Source organism: Leptinotarsa decemlineata, unplaced genomic scaffold, assembly GCF_025532065.1.
Source record: "Leptinotarsa decemlineata unplaced genomic scaffold, Ldec_3_MD MMD2_tig00026354_RagTag_RagTag, whole genome shotgun sequence".
NCBI classification, from domain to species: domain Eukaryota; kingdom Metazoa; phylum Arthropoda; class Insecta; order Coleoptera; family Chrysomelidae; genus Leptinotarsa; species Leptinotarsa decemlineata.
In genome coordinates this window covers 2,442,565-2,461,197 of record NW_027412702.1, presented here as the reverse complement: position 1 = coordinate 2,461,197, position 18,633 = coordinate 2,442,565, and the positions used below count along the sequence as shown (strand labels likewise).

The following is an 18,633-nucleotide window of genomic DNA, read 5'->3' as shown; positions in this document are numbered from 1 at the left end:
TATAATGAGAAAATTGCAGGAATTGATGGAATCTTCACGAAAATTTTCGTATGTAAAATCACAGTCTAGATTTAAATTAATGAAATTCCAAAATGAAAGGTACATGATGTTATGGACCTATTTTCGTACAATTGGAGATTTCTCGATTCCTGAAAATTACAGGCGTACAACATGCGTGAATTCGAGTTTGAAGTATTTGACAGCATTTTGTATATACGAATACTCTCTGTAGTCGACTGATATATATGAGCACAGATGGTAAAGAGAGCAGAACCAGCTCATTGATAGATGCATAATGCAGGATTCAATACAGTGTAAGCGCAATCTCTCTAGGGCCTGGATTGATAACTGCAAGGAAAATAATATAACACGGCATCTTCTAGATAGAAGCACCATTTGGATGCCGGAGAGACGTATATTTAACTCAAGGGGGAACAACGTTTTATCGACGAATAGCATTTAACAGATTTTCTGAGTATATTGTAACCATAGCATCCAATCTTTTTTGTGTTTGTTTTCTGAACATGCTGAAATTTGAGGTAGAGTTGTTTTTCCATAAAATATATCTCTGATATTTGATTGCGAACTATTACAAACACGAATAATGATAATATGTTTATTCTCAACAGGTTTAAACCCACATATAAATAAAATACAAATAATTAAAGTATATAAGAATACAAAAAAAATCAGATTACAAAAAGAAAATGGAAAACAATCATAACATTGAACTTTTTATAGTTCTTAAAATAAACTGTTTGCTGTCATGATGTATATCGCACAGGTCGGACACTTTATTGAACAACTCACACATTACAAATATCGGCGACTTTTTCAATGAAATTGTCCTAGGATTCCTATTGTAGAAAGTAATCATATGCCTGGATTGTGATCTAGGTACAAGAAACTGAATTTATCTCAACAAGTCTCTACAATCAATTTCGTTATTCAAAAGTTCAATACCAAGAATTAAATCTTGAGGTATGAGTCAAGGATCAAAATTGAAATTGAACTTTTATGATTTCGATTTTTCATGAATGTGTATAGTATCTCAAAAGTAACCTTTTTTTACAGCTCTATCGTGGTTCATGAAGTGCTTTCCTTTGAAGAAGTTGCCGAGATGTTAGAAAAACTTGGTGGAACCCAAGAAGATATAGATTTAATGCAAGAAATTATGGAATTTGTGTCAGTAAAAAAGATTTTTGGTGCAAGTGGGCAGCAAATAAAGGTTAATCTATTCAATTTCTTTGTAGCACAAATTATATTCATTTGGTCAAAAATAAGCTGAAACATGTTCAAATCTGAAATTCAAAATTATTAGTAACTGAACACAATCATTCGACAAGATATTCGGGCAATCTAAAAGTAATGAAAATGAAAACAAATGATATTTGGTGTGTGTGTGTATATAATATACTGTTGTCTGGGTTGAACTGCGTCTGTAATTTTCAATTTTTCGACTGTACTTACATGACACGAGGACGAGGTCGTAATCTCCCTTGCCCCCAAGTCTCGTCGCTAGCAATCTTTTTGACTGTACTTACATGACTCGAGGACGAGGTCGTAATCTTCATTGCTCCCAAGTCTCGTCACTAGCAATATGCTTGCTGTGTTCAGCTCCGAGTCATGTAAGTACAGTTCCAAGTGATTCTTGAAAATGGCTCCAAAGCAGGAGTCGAAACATTGAAAAGATGCAAGTTACAGACGCGGTTAAACCCAGACAACAGTATATCAAATTACTGACTGCAGAAACCTATCCGTATGAATATATTCTGATGTGTGTATTTATGTTTAAGATGTTGATAATTATTGTCTAAACTCTCCAAGTTTATTCAATCATCTATTTTCTTTAGTGTCAGTTCTGATTTATCTTTTTTTCTTTGTTGCTTTGTTCGTACTTATGTTATACTTTTGAATTGTTTTTTCCCTACTATAAACATGTATGTTTTTTGAGAAGACTAATAATAATAATTTTTTAGGAAAGATTTTCCGCCCATCGAACAAATATGTCTTTGGCAAAGATCATTGAGGTTCTTGTGGAAGCAGGAATCCTTCTTCAAACTGGTATTTGTACGATAGTGTTTGTACATTATAAATACCGGTCTTACTGGTTAGCAGAAACTTATCAGATAACCACAGAGGATCAAAATGCTGTTATGGAAATAGAAGAGAAGGAAATTGAAAATCAAGAAGTATTTCAAAATAAGTTGAGGTAGATTTTTATTTTAACTCATATGTGTCAAAGTTAACTTTTAGTGGTTGAAGGTAATTTTTTGAGAGGAGTTTCTTGTGATTTATAACTTGTCACTTACCTACCTTATGGGGTTTCAGCTTGAAAGTGGAATATCTGTATGATTTTTTGAATAATGTTTCGTTCATTCTGAAGAAGAGTAGCTCTTGGTTACTGAAACTTCACCGTCTCGTTCACGGATAAGTTCTTTTCCCAGGCAAATGTCGTTATACCATTTAGCCAGGTAGGGAGAAAATATAGGTTGTCACCAATATTTCCTGCCCTTACATTTAACGAATGAAATCCATCTTCTGCAATAGCAGGAGGATTCTCATAAGCCTAGAAATGATTACTGTGAAAGTTTCTAATAGCACCCATTGAAAAACTTGCTTCCTCTGTGAACAAAACATCAAAATTGAGATTGTTTGCAAGGAAAAAATTCTGATTGCTTGGGGCTATCTCTTGACAACAGTGCACGGACTAGTTGTATGTGGTATGGATATAGTATGCAAATCTCTCCAAATACTTTGACGACCAACGTTGAACTGTGGAGGGGTTTACTTCAGCTTCACTTTTACTTTTATCATAAATTTAGACTTGAGAAAGCTATTGTATAGCAAAATAGCAAACGCTTTTGTATAGCAAAACATGTGTCGCGGTTTTAATAAAAATCTTTATAGTGAAAATCATACAATAGACTATTAATTAGTTTTGAAGAAAACTAGTGATACACAATTATTTTCAACACAATCAGGTATCCCTCTTTGACGTTAGGTTGTTTCAGAAGTTTTGATTCTACTTTAAACTGTAATATCTCGGTGAATACATATTTAATTTATTCAAAATAAGAGCCATTTGAATTAGTGCACTTTTGCCGACATAACTGAAGTTGATTCATTCAGTCAGTATAAAAATTATGTGCTCGGGATTAGATGAAGTCGACGAAGGACGCTTTTGCCTGGTTCTGATTGCGGAGGTTCTACCAGTGAGAGAGTAATTGAAGTGCTTGAAAAGATGGTACTCGGTTGATGAAAGGTGTGGAGGGTATGGTGGGTGAGACAGAACTTATTGGACCTCTTTTGTTGACCACTGCCAGCTGCTGCTGATGCAATTTTCGGTACCTTTCCTGCTGTAATGGTACAATAACCATGGACTTTTTTGGTGGGTTTTCGTCTTTGGGAAGAGCCTGGATGGATCATCGGTGTCCAACCACTGCCACGAACGTCTCAGTAGAATAAATATTCATTCAGAAATGGAGCTACAAAAGTACATGACATTAAAACGGACAAAACTTTTGAAACAACCTAATACTAAATCTAATTATATGTCACTAAAAAAGTCAAAAATGGATTAATTACTTTTTTGCTTACTTACATTCAATAAGCAAGTATAAATAACTGCTTTTATTGAAGGTTTCTACTAGTTTGACAATTTACTATCTCTAATAATACTGAAGATACCCATGGTGTTCAATCAATTTGAATCAGCCTTTAAATAATAGAATATGGTTTATTACATCGATAAACTGGTGAAATGTTAAGAACATACTTTTAACTATGCAATTTTGTTTTCAGTCGGAACAGATTAATGATGGTGAAAATAATGCCTTGGAATAAAATTGATGGCTCTTTGAACAAAGAGACACTCACAATTTGGCTGTGTAGTGTTCTATCTCATTGTTTGGAATATCCAAAACTACCGTTTCTTAAACTGTGTGAAAAATTTTGTTATTTGAAACCAGTAGATATTTATTATTGTCTGGAGGTGAGTACTTTTTAAAATTATTGTTTGTTATGTTTATCATCCCCAAGAACATTAAATATTTATATAGGAGGCAAAACTTCAGTGTCTCTCTGCAATGAAAAAAGAAAAGCTGTGGGTATGTCTACGGGAATATCTCCTTATGGGAATGTGTAATTCTTATTATCAAGCACCATAACTTTTACTTGTTTCATTGAGATGAATTCCTTATCAGTTACGAAGACTTGATTAAAGGACCCCGCAGTTTCCTTATGGAAACTGGCTTTTGGACAATTTTTTTGTAATTTTGGGAAATAATAGTTCTGAAGTAGTAGATCAAAAGTGTTTATGGGCCTAAACTCCAAATGTTAATAGTTTGAGAGATACAGCATTTCAAAGTTGTAGTTTTATCATGCCATGGAAACTGGTATTCGAACAATTTTTTTGTAATTTTGGGAAATAATAGTTCTGAACTAGTAGATCAAAAGTGTTCCCGGGCTTAAAGTCCAAATGATGATAGTTTAAGAGATACAGCTCTTCGAAGTTTTATCATGCCCATGCGCTGTATGGCTTGTACGCACTTATGATGTTCTTGTTAAAGACAGCTCTGCATACATAATGAGACAAAACACCAGGTCAGTACATCTCACGTCGCTTGTCGCCTACAAAGTGTTACAACTTTTTTTAATTGGAAGAGGTCCTTCGTATATCTCGTTTGAAAAGTAATTTAGTTCTCTATCCAACACTATTTCACTTTTGGTTCACGGATCAGCTGTTTCTGGGTAATTAGTAGTTTTATGAAAAAATATTGTTGTTGAAAATTCTTTCTTATTAGTATCTTGTAAAAAACATTTTTGGACTTGTTGGGATAATCATCAGTTAAGTTTTCACAACATAATTTTTAAATGAGGCCTCATAAAATACTAGATTTCAGTTGCTTAATTTCAGGTTGGAAATAAACTCTTATTTCTATTCATTCTCAGTACATTTGGCCTCATAAAATACTAGATTTCAGTTGCTTAATTTCAGGTTGGAAATAAACTCTTATTTCTATTCATTCTCAGTACATTTGTTTTTTTTTTCTCATAAAATACCTGATTTTTGTTGTTTCTTTTTAATATATTTTACGAATCCTCTTGTCCACGACTTTATCTTGAAAAAATGTATGCACCATCAACTCTCCTGTATTTTGAAGCCCTATAAACAAAAAAAAGTCACGAATAATGGTACCTTTACTCATCATTAAACAAATCATTTATACAAATGTTTTATTGCCTTTCTTGAAAAATTGCAGGCAATGGTGAACAAATTAAAGAGAAACAATAAACACAAACAATTTATATATTGTTTTATGGTTAACTTTTTTACCTAGTTTTATTTTTCAGTGAAAAATATTTTTGAGAGTTTCTTGTGGTATTTGGTTTATTGGACAGCATATTTTTCCATACAAAATAATCTAGATATTGCAGAATCATTTAACAATTATTTCATTGATAGCGTACAAGACATTGTGAACACTATTGATCAATCTGATTTACTTCATGAGACCAATTTTATATCGATTAACAACTCCTTCGAGAAATTCAAAGTGTTGGAATTAGCAGATCTGTCTAAATTGATCAACTGAATGGAAATGAAATACAGCAGTGAAATACTTAATTGCAAACTTATTTAAAAAAAACGTTTGGTGTTATAATAGGACATGCATTGTTGCATTTTATGAATACATCTTTGAGCACTGGCCGATTCCCGAAGGAGCTCAAGACCAGTGTCCTTGAGCTACCGTCCCTAACACAAATAAATCCTGGGAATTTAGACCAATCAACACTTTGCCTTGTATTGAAAAAATATTAGAACTCGCAGTTTATAATCAACTCATTGAATATCTAGAAAATAATTTTTAACTAAAATATCAGTCAGGTTTCAGAAAACACCATTCAGGTGAGTCTGCATTACAAGTCACAATATCAAAATGGAAGGATCATTAGATAAGGGACATTATATTATAGCCGTATTTTTAGATTTTAAAAGAGCTTTTGAGACAATTGATCGCCACATATTACTAAATAAACTGCAAAGTATTGGTGTTTTGTTATGGCTAACTGATTATTTATCACAACGTAAACAGGTAACCAAAATAAAGGATTCAGATTCATCTCGCGATGTCATTTTCGGGGTACCTCAGGGGAGTGTTTTGGGACCTATATTATTTTGAATCTACCTGAATGATATAGATACCATCCATGGTTATGATTTCATAAACCTTTTTGCAGACGATATTTTGTTATCAATTTCAGGAGATAATATAGAAACAGTAGCTGATCAAATGAATAATGAACTAAGAAATGTTTTCAAGTACATGAATAGCAATAAACTAAAACTCAACACCTCCAAAACAAAATATATGATCTTATCAACTGGTTATAAGCTATCACTCATCAATAATCTCAACATAAGATTACAAATTGCAGGTGCTGTAATAGAGTTCGTAAGTGAATTCAAATACTTAGGTTTCATGGTGGATAATAGTTTATTTCTTCATGCTCATTTTGATTATATATATAGAAACATTACTAAAAAAATATATTTTTTCTCAAGAATTTCATCTTAGCTTTCGATGTACTCAAAAATTACATTATATAATTATATAATCCAACCCCATTTTGATTATTGTGCTAGTCTGTTATGCTATACTCATTTGACCAAAATAAGGTATCGGCTTTACAAAATTTACAGAATCGTGGAATGAAGATTATTTTACAAGTGAATAGGTATTCTAGTATATCAAACATGTTAAGCACATTGCAGTGGCTGTCTGTTCCCCAGAGACTGTACGAGTTAGCAATGGTATTCATTTTCAAACTAACACATGACTTGCTTCCAATTTATTTTGAAGAATTCTATATATATAAATCTCAAATCCATAACCACTTAACAAGAGCGAGTAGCTCCCAAAAATTCCACCTTCCTCGAACTAATTTGACTAGTATGATGAAGTCTTTATTTTATAAAGGTTTGAATGAGTATAACAAACTTCCACTTTCGTTGAAAGATTCAATGAATGTTTTCCAATTAAAAAAAATCACCAACTATATAAAATATCACACCTGATTTTCTTTTTTCTGTTTGGTAATATATTTATTATGTATATCCTCATGTTGAAACCAGTCTGGAATCATTGATGATTGTAATGTATGTATATTAGGATGTCCTAAAGAAATCAATAAATATTATTATTATTACAAAAGTTAGGTTCTTTGGTTATTTGGAGCTTTTCTTTGATTCACAAGACTTGATTTTGTTCAGGACCAATAATGAAAAGAAGTGACAATCAAAATCAAGTCAGAATTTTCAATAAAAGCCAGTTTGATTGAAGTTTTCACTGAGGTATGTGGACAATTTCCATTATCAAAATCTTTTTGTTTTAGATATTGCAAGACCTAGGCTGTTTATCAATACGTGTATATGAGGGATTAATAGAACAAACATTGTATTCAGAATGGAAGAAGGTTAATGAAAGTAAGGAAAAATTATTGTTAGTAAATTCAGTAGCAATAACCGTTATTTTTCAGGACCTGCAACAATTTTGGATGATTTTGAATATTGCTCCATAGAGCCTCATAATATTTCAATGACTTGTTTGGGATCTTTCCTGTATGATTACCAGCAAACAGTGACAGCTTCAGCAAATATATGTAACTAGTTATTGTAATTCCTCAGATTTTAATTTATTCACTATACAATAGTTATTTCTGTGTAATAGAGTTATGTAAAAATGTTTTTATTAAAAAAAAAGTTTTATTTGGAAATTCACAAACTTGAAATAAATACAAATTATTATTTATAACTAAACCATTTCTATTGATCCACCACATAGTTTGGATGCACAACTAGTAGTGCATCTTCAGTTTCTTCCTCTTGATCTGTGCCTTTGAGACCACTTCTGGTCAGTGGGATGATGATCTGATCCTGAAAAAGTATTATTATTGAAATGCTGTTTCTAGTATTGTTCAAAAAAATTATTTGAAATTTGGATTTCACCTTTATTAGAATTTCTTAGAAGTCTTCAAAAGACTTGTATCGGCAAAGGCACAGGACCATGATTTACTCTTTTATAATTGACAATTCAAACTGACAATTATCTATAATCAACAATTCAAAGTGTCAATTAACCATAATCTGTATTTCAATCTGTTAATTTAAACAAATGTGGATAGTTTGAATGGTTACAGATAATAGTACCTGTAATGCACTGTTTGGAACCTTTGGTGTAGTAATGAATATTACCCGAGTTTTATCCCAACACCAAACTGTTATTTTAACACCTCGACACGTGTTTCGATCACCAAGTTATCATCTTCAAGAGGTAGATTAAACTGTTTAATCTTCCTTTTGAAGATGATCACTTGGTGATCGAAACACGTGTTGAGGTGTTAAAATAACGGTTTGGTTTTGGGATAAAACTCCAGTAATATTCACAGATGATAGTCACTATAGACCATCATATTATAGTTGATCTACAGTTTGAAATGACATGTTGAGAAATACATTTTGAAAAAAATGTTTCCAGTGGAAGCAAAAAAGGTTGTCGTTAGCTCCACATAGTCGAGGGTAAGTGTATATAAACTTTCGTCATTCCATGTTTGAAATTTTTGGTCATGTATTTTGAACTCAATATATCGCACATAGACAATTAAAATTTGAAAATATAACTTACATGGTATATTAGACGATCGAGAACCTTTTCAAACATATCTTTCTTTTCCACCAGTTCCTCCTCTGTTTCAATTTGATCAGCTATTTGATTAAGATACCATTCCACAACATCACTTCTATGAATCCCCTCTTTACCTTCTATAAAAGTATGACAATTTTAAAGGGAAAATCTAAATGAAATACCGACATACCTGCTTCCATTCGAGTTTCTTCTCTCCTCATATGTACTACAATCATATTACTAAGAGCTTTGTATTCTTCAAAACTGAGCACCATTTTCTTTTTGGTAACAGTTTGTGAAGGTTCGGGTGTTGAATCAACCTCCATATTGTCATCTTCAGTCACTTCTTGTTGATCATCTCCAAGCTGAATATCAGGTTGTTCTACTCTAATGATAGATTTGTTGAGCAACCGGAAGGCTTCACGGACATGTTTTGTTTGAACTTCATCAGAAATATCCATCCTTGCCATAGCTTCTGAGAGTCGAATCATGCTTTCCAACTGCCTCACCGTAATACGCCATGTTGACTTACCAGTAGTGGTACTGTCACGTAACCGAAGCCTATTGTAGTAGAGTATCAGCAGATCTCGTGCCTCTTTGTTGATAACTGGTTTGAATTTTCTTGCAAAACTGATGTACTGAAGTACTTCTTGTTTTGTGTAAACTCTTTCTACACTTTCTTCAATATTACAGTGCAAGTCAACTATTTTTCTTGCTATAGCGTAGTCTATTACTTCATTGCATTCATCCACAAGAATAAAAAACAAATCAAATCTGGACATTATAGGGGCAGATAGCTGAATGTTTTGCTGTAAAGATTTAGCACGGTCATACCGACCTCCAATAGGATTTGCAGCAGCAAGAATTGATGTTCTTGCATTCAATGTAGCTCTGACACCTGCTTTTGCTATTGAAATTGTCTGTTGTTCCATGGCTTCATGAATAGCGACTTGGTCTCTTTGATCCATCTTGTCAAATTCATCAATGCAGCATACTCCATTGTCAGCCAACATGAGGGCTCCAGCTTCAATAACAAAGTCTGAGGATTCTTCATCTTTAACTACAGCTGCAGTAAGACCAGCTGCAGAAGAGGCTTTGCCTGATGTGTACACTGCTCTCGGTGAGAATTCTGAAACTTGCTTCAAAAACTGACTTTTGGCTGTACTTGGATCACCTACTATGCAACAATTAATGTCTCCTCTTAGAGAAGTTCCCTCAACTGTAGTTTTGGACACTCCTCCAAACTGCATGAGTAGTATACCCTTTTTAACCTCATCATTACCATGGATGCTTGGGAAAAGACTGTTTATCATGTTTTGATATAAATTTTTATCGTGAGACATTTCATACATGTGCTTCCATTCCCCATCTGTCATTTGTTGTTTCATTATTTCTGGGGTGATTTCTCCTACAGGAATTTCTATTCCTCCAAACTTTGGATTAGTAGGCTGGACACTACATGCTAAAAATGCCATACGGTAATGGAGATCACGAACTCCGAGAGCCTTCAGTCCTCTTACACCTTCAGCATCATCACCACGTTGGTGTCTTGAGGTAATTTGGGTCTTGCCACCTGGTAAAGCCAATGCTCCCACATCCGGAACCACAATTAAAGTACCTGTGAAATCATAACGGTCCCCAGGCTTAGGAAAGAAAAACAGAGTTAGCCATTTCCTACTAATAACCACATTTTTTCAATTCCAAAAAATACATGAAAATTTTTATTAACATAGTCAGAATTGATTGTAACTCACTTGTACTAGTTCAACATTTTCAGCTCTTAATATAATCTCTACACTTCGAGGCACGCAACCTCTAGGAAGTTCAGCTTGTGTTTCCTGTATCCTTACTTTTTGAAAATCTACGAATGTAGATTTATCAACATTCAACATAAATCTTCTTCTGTTATTACAAACTGGATTTCTACAAATTGTTGGATTCGTGAACTGCAAAGAAACATGTGTCATAAGTCTAATGACTGTATTGAGGAGAGATACATATGCATATGAGTAAATGATTATTTCAAAATTAAATCTTCAAACATGCATCTACCCTAACGTTCCTACACACTAGAATCTGGTTAATGCATGATGGAAAACAACTATTTCCTTGGCTAATACCACGATGGTTATTGAATTGAATCCAACAGACATTTATGCAAGTTACCTCATAGAGGCTAGTGTTGCAGATGCCTCTCGTTCATCCAGCAGCAGGACCACGCTGACATTTTTTGAGAAAATCATCTACAGACTGGTTTCAAGGTATTACCTCTCATCAGTGTAGGAAATATCCGATAACACATACATATAAAAAATAAATATTTCCAAATGAAGTCTCAAAGTTCATTTCTCCCAACATTCCTACACAGTGGGATGTGGTAAGTGCCTATTGGAAAACAGGTACTTCTCTGGCTAATGCCACGATGGATATTGAATTATATCAACAGATATCAACAAGTTAACCCAGATAGGGTAGTCTAGCAAATTCAAGGTATTGGCTGTTTTTTTGGTAAGCATCAACTAGATCCTACTGTATAGGGAGAGATGAATGTTTCAAGATGTCATTTCAATATAATTATTTTTTCAAAAAATATTATTTTGAATAATCTTTTTCAACTTTTTCTGATATTACATTTTTTTTCTTTAGAATTTGATGCCGATGAGAGTTTTATATCATAAACTCGAAAATAAATACAAAATCAAGACGAAAATATTTTAGTTTTGAAATTCTGCTTTCGAGATCTATTTGTAATACTCATATCAATATGTGTGTATATGAAAAACATTTATAAAAACGAGATGGACATCAGCTCACTGTTATCAATAAATAATAAAATGTGACAATTTTAAACGGAACATGCACCAGTAGTATCGAGTAACTACTCTGACTTGAATTAAAATATAACATTCAACACTTATTTCTCAGATGTGCTTATAAAAAAATTCAATTATGGTGTTTCAATCTAGAGCTTTGAGACAATCAAAATTATGGTTACCTTAGTAATTATATCAGACTCCTGAAAAGTACTAAGGAATATTTCTTAATAATACTTGATACTTTCAGTGTACCATTTGATCAATTATATAGATGTATATATATCACGGAAATATTCATCTACTCATGGTGAAAGTGGGATTTTCGCAATTAAAAATAAATATTTTCATTTTCTGTAAATAGATGGAAGAAGCTAAATACAATTTTGAAAGTGTCTTTAGTACATTCTGCTCTTACAATAGATTTATAAAGTTAAACTGAATGTCATGAACCCAAGTGCATGATGAATATGTGAAACAGAGATACATACACTGGTAAAGATGAATATTTCAAATTAAATTCGAATCATCCACTTCTCCCAGCTTTTCTACGCAGCAGGATTTGAGATGCAATCCAATGTCTGTAACCATATTAGCCATATAATTAGTTACTTGGCATTTGCGAGATTGTACTGTTTAGGAAAGCTGTGAGAGAATTAGTTGTAATATATGAAATATATAAATATATGTATATATGTAATATATGAAAAAGTACTGATATAAAATTTCACTTATATGGAAATCTACCATCCTTCAGGTATACTTCTCGATTTTACAAGTACTACTTGTACAAGGAAACAACTTTGTCACCCCAAGAGACAAAGTTACTCATAGGTGTTCATATATATTTGTATTCCTAGTGCTTCTAGATAGTCTTCAAGTTTGAAATTGTGGTAAGTGAACAAAATGACTTGTTTTTTGTATTGGCGACGTCAATAAATTATATTGGTTTAGTACAAAAGAAAAGTTTTGATGTATTTTGTGCACTCCTATAGTCAGAAGTACCTGGATTCGATTTTTTATTCACAGGTCATTCACGAGCGCCTTATTATGGCACCCAGTACTGCCTTGACCATCAGCGTTAAAGCAACCTGATGAGGGCTGATATTTATTGTTTACTGCTGTTGTGGAAGTGCACCCAACTCACGATCGGAAGACCGTGGATTCGATTCCCGCATCGACCAGATATTTTTTTCGAGAGAATTTATCTGGTTGAAGCTGGAATGATTCTGCAACCGTGTTAGGAATCTCAAGTTGAAAGGTAAGACCTCGTTAGTCCTTAGCTCGCACAAGTTTCTCAACTTCTGAGTTGTCGTTCGTATGGGGGCGACTAAACAGATTTGAAACAGATTTTTTTTTAAATACTCCAACAGATGTTTGAATAAGCGAATTCATTTACAGATTTTAGAAAGATGATCACTATTAAACACCTGTAGATACAACAAATTTATCAAAAATTCTTCCATTGATGATCATAACTGAAGGTAACTGAAAAGTATGCCAATACGAGTGATGCCTTTTAAGTTTCGGGATTTGGCAACTCTAGTGTTGCAATTTGGCAACTGACAGCTCTATCGTAAAGTTGGACATTTTTGAGCTTATACGTACTCAGAACTTTTTGACATACGCCCGCTATTTGTGTTGTTTACAGTAACTTAAATAACTCAGCAACAGTGCATGGATGAACTTAATTCAATTTATCGCGATGAAGCTCCATCAAGGACCAGTGTTTATCGATGGTATGGTGAATTCAATCGTGGTAGTAGTTTATTCCAAGATGAATTTTGTGAAGGTCGTCCACAATCAGTTGTTGTTCTGAAAACCATTGATGCTGTGCGCGAACTGATATTGCAAGATCGTCATGTGACCTTCAACCTTAGGCATTAGTGTCACCAGCATACACTCAATATTGCATAAACATTTGACTGTCAAAAAAATTTTTTCGCGTTGGATTCCGCACAATTTGTCAATCGCTCAAAAAAAGACTTGTGCCGATTGGTCGAAGGAAATTCTCAAAAAATATGATCGCGGTGCTTCGAAACACGTCTATGACATCGTGACAGGTGACGAATCGTGGATTTACGCGTATGAGCCCGAAAGTAAACAGCAGTCGACTGTATGGGTGTTTCAAGATGAGCCAAATCCAACAAAAGTTGTTTGCGCACGATGCACTTCCAAGCAAATAGTCGCCGTTTTTTTCGAGTGAGTGGTAGGTACACAACCATTTGTTTGCCAGTTGTCTTCCAAGAAATCAGGAAAACCAACCGCCGAAGACGGATCACTCTTCACCATGACAATGTGCACTCTCACACCGGCTCAAACAACTGCATTTCTGAGCGCTTAATACATCGATTTGATGAGTCATCTGCTGTATAGTCCTGACTTGGTACCGAATGACTACTATCTATTCCCGCACGTATAAAAAAAACTGAGAGGTCAACGTTTTTCGACACCAGTAGAAGGGGTTGCTGCATTCAGAATACATCAGAGTGGCAAAAGTGCTTCGACAATTGGTTCAAACGCATGCAAAAGTGTATAGATGGGAAATATTTTGAAAAACAATAAAGTGATTTTGGATGATTAATATTTGTTTTTGTTCTCTAATCCGGAAATATAAAAAGCAACCCTCGTATTCTACCCAATCAGAACAAATTTTTAATTGAGACTCATATATTCTTGCCTGCTGATCACGAATTTCAAGTCAAAACTTGGGGTGCAGCCTAATTTAAATTTCAGAAGCAGAATTTTTGTAATGTAAACTCATGAAATGACACTGCAGTTTTGAACTTCGCCTTTTTGGTTGTTTAATCCTATTTTGCCCAAAAATCATTATTATTATTATTAATAATTCACTAGCTACTTTGGTATTTTCCATAAAAAAGTTTTACTCTCCTCAACTACATACTGTTATAAACACAATTATTCCTGAAACCGAATGACGCTTGTATGAGGGACTTTTATATTAGTTTTCTTGGTAGTGTAACAAAATTGAAGGGTTACCTAATAGAGAAAGAATGCCACTCTTTTTGTCTGTTAGAATGAGACTTCTACAACTGATTCCATATTCGTAGTTTCTGGTATGCAAAATGTAAGAGAAGGCTGAATTGACTAGTTGTACCTAATAGCGAGAATGAACAAACTTGTACATTCTTATATGGCAAAGCTAAGAACATTTTAGAAAATTGGCAACAACTTCTTTTCTTGAGTTCGGCTATATATTTTCATAACAAAAACTTTAATGAATGGCATATTATTCCAAAGAGGGTTATTTTGATGAAATAGAAGTTTTCAAAGCTGATTTATAGATTACGTAACGCAGCTGTACCGCTAACGTCCACGATACCGTAAAAACATAAAGGTTCAGATTAACATGCTTTCATTTATAAATGCTACAATCGGAGCACAAAACAGTTTGGGTCATGTATTAGGTGTCAGTTTTCAATTTTGTGGTTAGTTTGTTTAATATTTTACGGTTTTACTGTCGAGGATATTGTATTATTATAGGTAAATTTATGGGTAAATTTAAAAAATGTAAGAAATATTTCTTCTTTTCTAAATTAATACTTTTAGAAGTGGATTATGATTTGTTAATAACATTGGTTCAGTCCTTCCCGAACCTCTACGATAAATCCAATAAAAATTTCAAAAATAATGTGGTTAGGGACAATAGCTTGACAGAAATAGGACTAGCCCTGCACATGAGCCGCAATGAAAATACATTTGCATATTTATTCCTAATAATACAATCTGTGTATTACAGCAATTGAATGCCAAATTCTTCTGTCTAAATTTAAAGGTCTTGTCTTAAATTTCCTAAATTTCCTTTTTTTTATCAGCGCACTTGCCAATAATAATAAACAGGTGGATAATGAAAGATAATTTTTATTGACTATCATTTTAAAATTTTCAAAACAAATCTGTATTTGACTGATCGTGCAATTACTGTATTTCTATTCTTTTTCAATTCATTACCATGAGTGAAGGATAGAAACATATCCAACCATACTGGTTTCAGGAATAGAAAACCAACACAACATGATTTGACAGAGTGAATTTGATATGCGCATCCGGATGCTACAGTTTTGCATTGCGGTGCGTCATCTATGAAATGAATATTTGTTCTTTTGCATTAATGATTATGTTGCGTTACTTAAACTATAAATCCAACTTCATTATTCAAAAGTAAATCCGAATGCCAAGTTTTGACTTCAAATTTGTGATCAGTGATTGAAAATACTCAAAAACTAGTGCAAGCTGGAAAAATGAACATTTACTTTATGTGATTCCTTTGTTTGAGTGTTGAATAAGATACTGAAAAACCTGAGTAAGATTAAAACTATTCGAAATAAAAATATACCTTGAACTGTTGTTCTACATTTTTTATGACAGTCTGACAATCTAAACATGTGAAGGTTCCTAAAATCAGCTCAGGATGTACTGGATGAGTGCGAATAACTTGTCCAGATATTCTGACAAGAGTACCAATTTTATCAGTTTTGAGTTCTCTAACAACATGCCTGGTAGGAACATCAACAAAGCTTATGAAACATTCTTTCTCCTTCTTGAGACCGGCCCTATCTTTAACATAGTTAGCGACTGCTTGGCAGAGGTGAGGATATATTCTGTAATACTCTTCAATGATTGTTGTAGCAAGATGTTGGTTGTACTTTTCTACATCATCGAAACTTATTTCAATAGTGCTGCGTTCTTCATTTTGGAGTTCTTGGGCTGGCTCTAGATACTTGAGCTCCCCATCTTCTCTGTACCTAAAATTTAGTTTAACATTCAAGTTAACATAAACTTTCATTCAACAATCTTACTCGTCCAAGAAGTCCTGAAAAAGTTTCTGACAGCGTATTCCTATCTCATCTCTATGCTGCCTCTGTCCTATATTTATATCAGCTACATCCATAACAGAATCTTAAGTTCACTTTTCAAAAAGAAACAAAAGAAGCAAACATAAGCACCCTTCAAAATGCACACATAATCAAACCTCAAATATTCAACAGGTTTTGGCGGGAAATGTCTTTCTTCTTCTCAATTTTCTACAATAGTATTCTTATTTTTATCGACCTTAACCACAGAACTCGTTTCACGGATGTCAAAATACTCTTTTAAGGGGTTCTTAAAAATTGTTGATTCCGAAAAATGGCGAAAATGTATTGAACATGTGGACATGTGGAAACTAGACCATTCAATTGGGAACATTGTAAAACTTTCAATCATACATTCGACGGAGTTTCATCGAATTTATCTGATATCGCACCATAATTTTTGCTTCTTAAATGAGTATATACATTTATTATTATGTAAATTGAGAATACACTACAAAAACACACTTTTGTCTATTTTCCACTATATTTCTTTATTGTTGACCGGTTTCGGCTATTATACCATTTTCAAAACTAACTGATTACATTTAAATCCCAGTAATTTATACCTATATTATTCTAGCATAAATGATTTCATATACCTGATATATCTGATATACCTGATATCCGGTACCTGCGTTTCATATACCTGTAAAATCCATGAACATAACAAAGCTTTCAATATAATGTAGGTTTTGGGATCTGGACTATAGGTTCAGGAGAGGACTATAGGTTCAGGAGACAAAAGTGTGTTTTTGTAGTGTATCCTCAGTGAACATGAATTTCCACAAAATTAACAAGTCGTCAATCGAAGAAGTATTATGTAAATATTTCAATTTTCTGATTGATTTCGCATGAAAAAGCTACTGTGTTAGCAAAACATGTAATGATATTTTTCAAATAAAGTTTTTGGAGATCAAATCGTAAGGTGTAGTTTATGAAATGAATATTTTGAATCGAAATGTTATACCAATGTTATTGGCATATTAATTAGTTTTAATGAATATTTTTTATCAAATACGCAAATGCACCTGCAAGTGGAAGATATTGCTTTTCCATCCATGATATTAACTTGATAAGTATAACCTCTGGTGTGAAATGAATCTATTGAAAACACCCCTCTCTCTCCCAGAACTAATACAAGATATTATCATCAGAAGAAACGCGCGTTGAGAAACAGCATTTTTGTTCTGGTAAGGGAATGGTGTTTTCAAAAGATTTCAATTTCGAATATTGAATTCGTTTAATTCATTCATCGAATCTGCAACATTCGACAATAAAAATTGTCAACCACATAGGGAAATAATCTCAAACTGTTATACATCAGCTTTTAAAAAAATATTAGTATAATAATAAAACGACTTGAATAATAATGCAAAACTACAAAACAGTACTCCTGATGGTATGGTGCTGACATAATTTACAATTTGCAAGTCGTCTTCAGCTGATAATTTATAATTTATTGACATAAAACTCTAAATCTGTAACATTCAGCTGATAATTCATAGGTACAAAAAGTAATGGTAATGAAAAATAATCATGTAAAAATATTAAAACGTATTTTGAAAGAAATTCAAAATATTACCGTGACCCCTATCGGCATTATTACATTAGTTACACACACAGTTACACATCCGTTAGAAAATAACAAAGAAACAATGACACCATCTTGATATAGGTGAATAATATCCAGTTCACGTTTTCAAAAGGAATTACTGGTAGTATTCAATTGGAATTAAACTGCATTTCCATTCTTTTGATGATCACTTTCCCACTAGAATAAAAACACTTTCTTTCGACACGCGTTTGATGATGCAGCAGATAAAAAGGCCACCAGGAAATTCCAAACACCAGTCTACTTCATCTCCTGAAGACCCCGCCTGGTAAAACACGTGTCCAGAAGAGTATTGCAGTTCTGGTGTTTAGGAGCAACTCTTGTTTTGAATTTATTCTGCGCCAGAAGTTTCAGTTTTGACTTTTTAAATTTGGCGTACATGGAAGTTTATTTAAACCAGATCTATTTTGTTTTTATATTTTGGATATTGTATTCGTTTAGATACCCGTATATGCTTGAATACTTTTAAATGATCTCACTATTGATAATTTTGTTTCGTTATCATATAATTTGAAATTACATGTTTCTATAACAACGTCATGTCCAACGATTAACAACATCCCTAATGATCAAGCCTTATTGGCGGTTTACTATTTCTATCTATGATAGTCTCTCTATGTAGAGACTATCATTTTTGTGGTCTCAAG

General features: G+C 33.3%; 2 protein-coding genes across 3 annotated transcripts in view; one reads left to right on the top strand and one right to left on the bottom strand.

Moving 5' to 3' along the window:
• Positions 1-7,822, top strand: part of LOC111517953 (general transcription factor 3C polypeptide 1) — a 47,686-nt gene extending 39,864 nt beyond the window's left edge. For both annotated transcript variants that reach the window (XM_074184394.1, XM_074184393.1), the window contains exons 18-22: positions 1,075-1,228; positions 1,980-2,212; positions 3,805-3,994; positions 7,399-7,489; positions 7,543-7,822. In XM_074184394.1, the coding sequence (XP_074040495.1) occupies positions 1,075-1,228; positions 1,980-2,212; positions 3,805-3,994; positions 7,399-7,489; positions 7,543-7,673 (799 nt within the window). In that variant the 3' untranslated portion in view covers positions 7,674-7,822. The remainder of the gene's footprint in view (positions 1-1,074; positions 1,229-1,979; positions 2,213-3,804; positions 3,995-7,398; positions 7,490-7,542) is intronic.
• Positions 7,731-16,522, bottom strand: Mcm6 (Minichromosome maintenance 6). The gene is made up of 6 exons (XM_023174250.2): positions 16,321-16,522; positions 15,858-16,266; positions 10,442-10,633; positions 8,878-10,330; positions 8,688-8,824; positions 7,731-7,939 (listed from the first exon to the last, which is right to left on the bottom strand). Exons 1-6 carry the CDS (start codon positions 16,410-16,412, stop codon positions 7,829-7,831), a joined length of 2,394 nt encoding a protein of 797 aa, XP_023030018.2. The 5' UTR covers positions 16,413-16,522; the 3' UTR covers positions 7,731-7,828.
• Positions 16,523-18,633: the final 2,111 nt, after the last annotated feature.